Source organism: Coregonus lavaretus, assembly GCF_964263955.1.
Source record: "Coregonus lavaretus genome assembly, contig: HAP1_SCAFFOLD_1024, whole genome shotgun sequence".
In the NCBI taxonomy this organism is placed as follows: Eukaryota; Metazoa; Chordata; class Actinopteri; order Salmoniformes; family Salmonidae; genus Coregonus; species Coregonus lavaretus.
Window position 1 is genome coordinate 62,904 of NW_028157886.1, and position 9,597 is coordinate 72,500.

General features: G+C 42.7%; 1 protein-coding gene across 1 annotated transcript in view; it reads left to right on the forward strand.

The window, feature by feature from the left end:
• LOC311124672 (teneurin-4-like) overlaps window positions 1-9,597 on the forward strand; it is a gene marked incomplete at both ends in the record, with an annotated part of 140,040 nt that overhangs the window by 62,514 nt on the left and 67,929 nt on the right. Inside the window, 1 exon segment of the mRNA XM_084198778.1 lies at window positions 8,418-8,590. Coding sequence (XP_084054904.1) covers window positions 8,418-8,590 — 173 coding nt within the window.

The window sequence follows — 9,597 nt, forward strand, 5'->3', positions numbered from 1 at the left end:
GACCTGTATGAGACAGAATGTAATCCTATTGCCTCTCTTATGAATGACATACAGGACCTGTACGAGACAGGATGTAATCCTATTGCCTCTCTTATGAATGACATACAGGACATGTATGAGACAGGATGTAATCCTATTGCCTCTCTTATGAATGACATACAGGACCTGTACGAGACAGGATGTAATCCTATTACCTCTCTTATCAATCAGACATATAGGACCTGTACGAGACAGGATGTAATCAAATCAAATTTTATTTTACCTTACCGTGAAATGCTTACTTACAAGCCCTTAACCAACAATGCAGTTTGAAGAAAAATAAGAATTATGAAAAATATTTACTAAATATCCTATTACCTCTCTTATCAATCAGACATGTATAACTTGTTTGAGTGTTTGGAACTTGATAGACACTTATTGATAGAGGCATTTTGTCTGAAAGGAGTGAAGGAAAAGCCTTATTGATAGAGACATTTTGTCTGAAAGGAGAGAAGGAAAAGCCTTATTGATAGAGGCATTTTGTCTGAAAGGAGTGAAGGACTGTATTGAGGAAAATCTGTATAAGTTAGTTAAACGTAATGCTATAGTCAGTGGAAATGAAGTCAATAGACTTGAACACATTTTCAATGGCAGACATGAACACATCTTCAATGGTAGGCATGAACACATTTTCAATGGTAGGCATGAACACATTTTCAATGGTAGGCATGAACACATTTTCAATGGTAGGCATGAACACATTTTCAATGGTAGATATGAACACATGTTCAGTGGTAGACATTAACACATTTTCAATGGTAGGCATGAACACATGTTCAGTGGTAGACTTGAACACATTTTCAATGGTAGATATGAACACATTTTCAATGGTAGATATGAACACATTTTCAATGGTAGATATGAACACATTTTCACAAAGATTTTCAGTGGACGTCCCTCTAAATTAACTGCTGCCTGCTGTTAAACCTGTTAAACCTTTTCTTTCTTTAGTGTTGTAAAAATAGCATTTCTTCTAGCAGTGTATTTTCTATGGCTGACAGAGTTGTGCTGCGATGTGATAATCCCATAATCAGCCATTTTAGAGAAATATAAAAGGCAGACTATTAGACAGTAGTCCAACCACCCGGTGAGTCTGCCACTGCCTGAGGGCAGATCTGTCCTGCATGGCACTGCTAGGTGGATAGATATAAGTTGCGACCCAATTGGCAGTCTATACTCTATATAGTGCACTACAACCCCATGGGCCCTTGTCAAAAGTAGTGCACTATGTAGGGAACAGGGTTCCATTTGGGACGTCTGTTCAGTCACAATTCAATCTGCCTGTGTTCAGTGATGCCCATTTCAGATGACAACCACATCACACGTAGGTGTTAAACATCAGCGTAGATTAAACGGACCCACTGATTGGTGTGTCAGAGCGAGGTATCCCATCAGCCACCTGGAACAAATTTCTCAACAGCCAATCAGGTGGATTGTCATCACAATGATGAATAACACACATTGATGAATAACATTGTTACTCAATGTGTGTTCAAATAGTACAGGGTCAAAGGTCCAACCATTAGGTCAGTGTGGCACCTGAGGGTCAAAGGTCAAACCATTAGGTCAGTGTGGCACCTGAGGGTCAAAGGTTCAACCATTAGGTCAGTGTGGCACCTGAGGGTCAAAGGTCAAACCATTAGGTCAGTGTGGCACCTGAGGGTCAAAGGTCCAACCATTAGGTCAGTGTGGCACCTAAGGGTCAAAGGTCAAACCATTAGGTCAGTGTGGCACCTGAGGGTCAAAGGTCCAACCATTAGGTCAGTGTGGGACCTGAGGGTCAAAGGTCCAACCATTAGGTCAGTGTGGCACCTGAGGGTCAAAGGTCAAACCATTAGGTCAGTGTGGCACCTGAGGGTCAAAGGTTCAACCATTAGGTCAGTGTGGCACCTGAGGGTCAAAGGTCAAACCATTAGGTCAGTGTGGCACCTGAGGGTCAAAGGTCCAACCATTAGGTCAGTGTGGGACCTGAGGGTCAAAGGTCCAACCGTTTATCTCTGCTGTACAACAGAGTTGCTGCTGCATGCTTTATCATACATATCATACACACACACACACACACACAAGGACAGATACACACACCCTGTTCTGCTTTATCATACACACCGCACCCACCAGCAGAATTAATTAAGGTCTACTTAAAGTATTTTAGCCTATAGACTAGAGGAATATAATTGAGTCTTTTAGCTTATAGACAGAATATAATGTAGTAATGGCGCAGAAACTAAAGCACAAAGGACTGCAGAGAGAGCAATAAAATACATCTTCTCTGGCTTCGTCTCACATGGAACCCTATTCCCTACATAGTGCACTGCTTTTGAGCAGAGTTCTGTGGGTCTCGTTATTTCTGGCTGCTATACCCCTTGGCAACTTTATCTTCTTTCACATTAAGTGTACTTGCCAACGCTCAAATTACCTCCTAATGTTGTTGTGGTAATGATAAGCGCCGGTGTCTAAGGGTTATACTATAAATGTATTAATTCAGGGGGAGATGTCTAAGGGTTATACTATAAATATATTAATTCAGGGGGAGATTGTCTAAGGGTTATACTATAAATATATTAATTCAGGGGGAGATTGTCTAAGGGTTATACTATAAATATATTAATTCAGGGGGAGATTGTCTAAGGGTTATACTATAAATGTATTAATTCAGGGGGACATTGTTTCAGCTGCCTAATTGTTATTTTCTTTGAGGATCTAAAAGAGAACAGATTTCCTTCTTTTTTTCCATAACTGTTCATTCTGACCCAGTAACAGTAGGACTAAAGCTTCCAGTAATTGTCATATAAAGTAACCCACAACGAATGTAGCCAGTGGGTAGAGACGGAGGTTTACACTAGGACTAAAGCTTCAACTGTACATTTGACTGCCAGCTGGATACGTTCCAAAAAGAATTATGAATATCAATGGACGACATACTATATTGTATCTCATGCGTTTTACCACTACCCATACAGTACATGTATTTTTATTGATTAGGGGTCCAAGCAGTAAAAATGCATGGGACCCTATTGGAATTGTTGGCGTATTTTTCTAATCAGACATACTCTCCTTCAGGTATTGAACAATGAACAACATTAAGTAAAGTTAGTATTGGAAGACTTGGGATGTGGTGAGTAGTGTATCCTCAGTCTCCCTGGCCACTGCCACAGCTCCATCCCCTCCCTCCCTTCCGTTCCTTTGTCCTTTAAATTGAATGGTTTGAGTGGTAGGTTGCTAGCTGGCTACGATAGGAACATTTTCAATTGACTGGAGGGTGAAATAATTCCAACGGGATGAATTGTCTGATTGTCAGAATCAGAAGCAGAGGTGTTCCAAATGTATGGCCTAAAGGAAACTATCATTTGTTCATTTTAATAGAAGGAATTCCACCATTCTAACTTGACAACAATATCCCTTAATCAATGTGATCAATATGAGAAGCGTATGACTTGTATCCTTCTGATTATGATTGTGGTGCTCCTGTCCTGGTGGTGTTTTGTAACTACAATATTGGGCCTAGGACCAAGCCCTGTGGAACTCCGAATGTAACCCTGGAGTGTTCAGTACTCCATATGTAACCCTGGAGTGTTCAGAACTCTGAATGTAACCCTGGAGTGTTCAGTACTCCGAATGTAACCCTGGAGTGTTCAGTACTCTGTATGTAACCCTAGAGTATTCAGTACTCCGAATGTAACCCTGGAGTGTTCAGTACTCTGTATGTAACCCTAGAGTGTTCAGTACTCCGAATGTAACCCTGGAGTGTTCAGTACTCCGAATGTAACCCTAGAGTGTTCAGTACTCCGAATGTAACCCTGGAGTGTTCAGTACTCCGAATGTAACCCTGGAGTGTTCAGTACTCTGTATGTAATCCTAGAGTGTTCAGTACTCTGTATGTAACCCTGGAGTGTTCAGTACTCCATGTGTAACCCTGGAGTGTTCAGTACTCCGAATGTAACCCTGGAGTGTTCAGTACTCTGTATGTAACCCTAGAGTGTTCAGTACTCCATATGTAACCCTGGAGTGTTCAGTACTCCGAATGTAACCCTGGAGTGTTCAGTACTCTGTATGTAACCCTGGAGTGTTCAGTACTCTGTATGTAACCCTGGAATGTTCAGTACTCCATATGTAACCCTGGAGTGTTCAGTACTCCATATGTAACCCTGGAGTGTTCAGTACTCCGAATGTAACCCTGGAATGTTCAGTACTCCATATGTAACCCTGGAGTGTTCAGTACTCCGAATGTAACCCTAGAGTGTTCAGTACTCCGAATGTAACCCTGGAATGTTCAGTACGAGTGAAGATAATCATTATCACCCCAGAATCTCAATCTCCACTGGTCTTCAGATCAGATAATATTTACCTGAAGGATATGATTTTTCTCCCACTCCTTTTTCATGTGGGATATTTGATATCAGCCGAGGAAGAGCTGAGGGAACTATAGAAACTGTTCTAATCTAATGTATTAACCTGTGCTATGTTAGTTATTAGAGCAGGCAGCAAAACACTGTCTGTGTCCCAAATGGCACCCTATTCTCTATTCAGTGCACTACATTTGACCAGAGCGCTACAGGCTCTAGTCAAAAGTAGTACACTACATAGGGAATAGGGTGCCATTTGGGACACAGCCTGTACCGAACACCAAGTGGTGCTCTGCTCTCCCATCTGTATTCACAGCCACAGATAAACGTCCTCATCTCCTGTCCCCCATCTGTATTCACAGCCACAGATAAACGTCCTCATCTCCTGTCTCCCATCTGTATTCACAGCCACAGATAAACGTCCTCATCTCCTGTCCCCCATCTGTATTCACAGCCACAGATAAACGTCCTCATCTCCTGTCTCCCATCTGTATTCACAGCCACAGATAAACGTCCTCATCTCCTGTCCCCCATCTGTATTCACAGCCACAGATAAACGTCCTCATCTCCTGTCTCCCATCTGTATTCACAGCCACAGATAAACGTCCTCATCTCCTGTCCCTTATCTGTATTCACAGCCACAGATAAACGTCCTCATCTCCTGTCCCCCATCTGTATTCACAGCCACAGATAAACGTCCTCATCTCCTGTCTCCCATCTGTATTCACAGCCACAGATAAACGTCCTCATCTCCTGTCTCCCATCTGTATTCACAGCCACAGATAAACGTCCTCATCTCCTGTCCCCCATCTGTATTCACAGCCACAGATAAACGTCCTCATCTCCTGTCCCCCATCTGTATTCACAGCCACAGATAAACGCCCTCATCTCCTGTCCCCCATCTGTATTCACAGCCACAGATACAAGTCCTCATTCTAAGTAATGTACCATTCACTCACTCTATCGTTGTGGAGGACTGACTGACAGACAAGCTGATGTGCTCCAATCTGCTACTCAGGGACAAATCAGGTCATCAGACCACTCCTGTTCTCTCTGTACATGACGAACCCACTGATTTTCAAAGCGTGGAAATTAACGTTGTGACTCTGACAGCGTGTGTGAGTGCCTGCATGCGGGTGTGTGAATGGCTCAGTGCTCATATTTCATAGACTGTGTAATATAATGAGATTATATTTATATCACTCATCTTTTAAGATAATAAACTCTTGTCTAAAAGTGAAAAAAAGGTGTGTGATTTCTCACCTTGCTGCAGTCAGTGTTATATTACACTCATATTCTCTCTGTTTTCCTGCTTGTTTCCTCTAAAAACATCACTGTTATGTAGAGAGGACTGTCTAGCCTACCAATGTTATGTAGAGAGGACTGTTCAGCCTACCACTGTTATGTAGAGAGGACTGTCTGGCTACCAGTGTTATGTAGAGAGGACTGTCTAGGCTACCACTGTTATGTAGAGAGGACTGTCTGGCCTACCAATGTTATGTAGAGAGGACTGTTCAGCCTACCACTGTTATGTAGAGAGGACTGTCTGGCTACCAGTGTTATGTAGAGAGGACTGTCTAGGCTACCACTGTTATGTAGAGAGGACTGTCTAGCCTACCAGTGTTATGTAGAGAGGACTGTCTGGCTACCAATGTTATGTAGAGAGAGGACTGTCTGGCTACCACTGTTATGTAGAGAGAGGACTGTCTAGCCTACCACTGTTATGTAGAGAGGACTGTCTGGCTACCACTGTTATGTAGAGAGAGGACTGTCTAGCCTACCACTGTTATGTAGAGAGGACTGTCTGGCTACCAGTGTTATGTAGAGAGGACTGTCTGGCTACCACTGTTATGTAGAGAGGACTGTCTGGCTACCAGTGTTATGTAGAGAGGACTGTCTGGCTACCACTGTTATGTAGAGAGAGGACTGTCTAGCCTACCAATGTTATGTAGAGAGGACTGTCTGGCTACCAGTGTTATGTAGAGAGGACTGTCTAGCCTACCAGTGTTATGTAGAGAGGACTGTCTGGCTACCAGTGTTATGTAGAGAGGACTGTCTAGCCTACCAGTGTTATGTAGAGAGGACTGTCTGGCTACCACTGTTATGTAGAGAGGACTGTCTGGCTACCAGTGTTATGTAGAGAGGACTGTCTAGCCTACCAGTGTTATGTAGAGAGGACTGTCTGGCTACCAGTGTTATGTAGAGAGGACTGTCTAGCCTACCAGTGTTATGTAGAGAGGACTGTCTGGCTACCAGTGCTATGTAGAGAGGACTGTCTGGCTACCAGTGTTATGTAGAGAGGACTGTCTAGCTACCAGTGTTATGTAGAGAGGACTGTCTGGCCTACAACTGTCATCCACACTTAATCCATTTATTCTCACTTTCTTTACAAAGTCACTCTTAATAGTTTTATAAAAAATAATAGTCTATTGACCATAATCCTAATCTATTGGTCAAAACCCATACAGTTTTGGAGTGATTCAGACGTGGACTGTTCTTTCATCTCCCAGGGATTATAATCATATGACCATATTCTAAAAGCGATTATCTCAATTTACCAGCTCAAAACCTAAATTCAGAACTTCATTATTCTTCTCTCTTCTGGTCTCCTGTCTGACCTACCTCACTAAGGACAATTCTACTGTCCTCCTGTCTGACCTACCTCACTAAGGACAATTCTACTGTCCTCCTGTCTGACCTACCTCACTAAGGACTATTCTATTCTACTGTCCTCCTGTCTGACCTACCTCACTAAGGACAATTATATTCTACTGTCCTCCTGTCTGACCTACCTCACTAAGGACTATTATATTCTACTGTCCTCCTGTCTGACCTACCTCACTAAGGACTATTCGATTCTACTGTCCTCCTGTCTGTCCTACCTCACTAAGGACTATTATATTCTACTGTCCTCCTGTCTGACCTACCTCACTAAGGACTATTCTATTCTACTGTCCTCCTGTCTGTCCTACCTCACTAAGGACTATTATATTATACTGTCCTCCTGTCTGACCTACCTCACTAAGGACTATTATATTCTACTGTCCTCCTGTCTGACCCACCTCAGTAAGGATTATTCTACTGTCCTCCTGTCTGTCCTACCTCACTAAGGACTATTATATTCTACTGTCCTCCTGTCTGACCTACCTCACTAAGGACTATTATATTCTACTGTCCTCCTGTCTGTCCTACCTCACTAAGGACTATTATATTCTACTGTCCTCCTGTCTGACCTACCTCACTAAGGACTATTCTATTCTACTGTCCTCCTGTCTGACCTACCTCACTAAGGACTATTATATTCTACTGTCCTCCTGTCTGACCTACCTCACTAAGGACTATTATATTCTACTGTCCTCCTGTCTGACCTACCTCACTAAGGACAATTATATTCTACTGTCCTCCTGTCTGACCTACCTCACTAAGGACAATTATATTCTACTGTCCTCCTGTCTGACCTACCTCACTAAGGACTATTATATTCTACTGTCCTCCTGTCTGACCTACCTCACTAAGGACTATTATATTCTACTGTCCTCCTGTCTGACCTACCTCACTAAGGACTATTATATTCTACTGTCCTCCTGTCTGACCTACCTCACTAAGGACTATTCTATTCTACTGTCCTCCTGTCTGACCCACCTCAGTAAGGATTATTCTACTGTCCTCCTGTCTGACCTACCTCACTAAGGACTATTCTATTCTACTGTCCTCCTGTCTGACCTACCTCACTAAGGACTATTATATTCTACTGTCCTCCTGTCTGACCTACCTCACTAAGGACTATTCTATTCTACTGTCCTCCTGTCTGACCCACCTCAGTAAGGATTATTCTACTGTCCTCCTGTCTGACCTACCTCACTAAGGACTATTATATTCTACTGTCCTCCTGTCTGACCTACCTCACTAAGGACTATTATATTCTACTGTCCTCCTGTCTGACCTACCTCACTAAGGACAATTATATTCTACTGTCCTCCTGTCTGACCCACCTCAGTAAGGATTATTATATTCTACTGTCTCTTCTGTCCCCAGGTATGACAGCTATGGCCGTCTGACCAATGTGACCTACCCTACTGGCCGGGTTAGCAGCTACCGTACAGACACAGACAACTCTGTGAGGGTGCAGGCAGAGGGCTCTAGCAAGGAGGACATCACTATCACCACCAACCTGTCTGCCTCCGGAACCTTCTACATGCTCATGCAGGGTGAGTAGCTGTTCTGTTTAAGGAGCTGTAAATGGGTGGGGTGTCTCAGCCATAATACTTTACAGTCACAATTTGCTTTGAGAGTTTAAAAAAAAATTGAGTATTATTCTGTACTTCTCTCCATCAACATGTTTCAATGATAGTCATTTGTCAAATAGCTCTTGGTTATTTGTTTTGTTAACAGAATAGTCATTTATACACAGCTAGGTTTACAGTATGACTTGTTCCTGACCATGTGACCGAAAGTAGGAAATAGCTTACTCTAAAGCCTAGTCTGTACTATTTATTTACTTTGATGTCTTCTTCAGTACAGGTATATAATAGTGATGATGATGATGATGTGTCTTCAGGACAGGTGTATAATAGTGATGATGATGTGTCTTCAGTACAGGTGTATAATAGTGATGAAATTAGATCCACATTTCAAAATCTTCTCTCCGCCTCAATACAAAATAGTGTAGAATTGCAGCAAACTTACTTTAAAACTGCAACGTTTTGATGAGTTCTGATTTTTTGTGGCCCCCACCCTCATCAAAGTTGCCCATCCCTGGCTTGGATAGATAAATAGATGTGTTGTTCCTGCTCTCAGCTAGGCTCCTATTCTGAGCAGACCTCCCACTCACACGTATGAAAGCAGCACATATAGATTTTACGACTCCAAACTTTAGCCACACAGTTTCGTCAGCCAGGAAGAGAAAGCTTGTGTTTAGGAAATCCAATCAGTCAGAACTGGACAGAAGGTGTGGCTGAGGTCAGGAACTCTGTGATGTTTATTGGTGTGTTCCAAACAGCACCCTATTCTCTATTGGCCATGGTCAAAAGGAGGAATATATAGGGAATAGGGTGCTGTTTGAGACTCAGGGATATATAGGGAATAGGGTGCTGTTTGAGACTGTGGCGTTTTAATGCCGTATTCTGTGCCTGACCAATGGGCATATTGATTACCGATTGATAGCTTTGAACTCTCCAGCCCCGGTTCACGTTCTAAGAGACTGTAAAGATTTTTC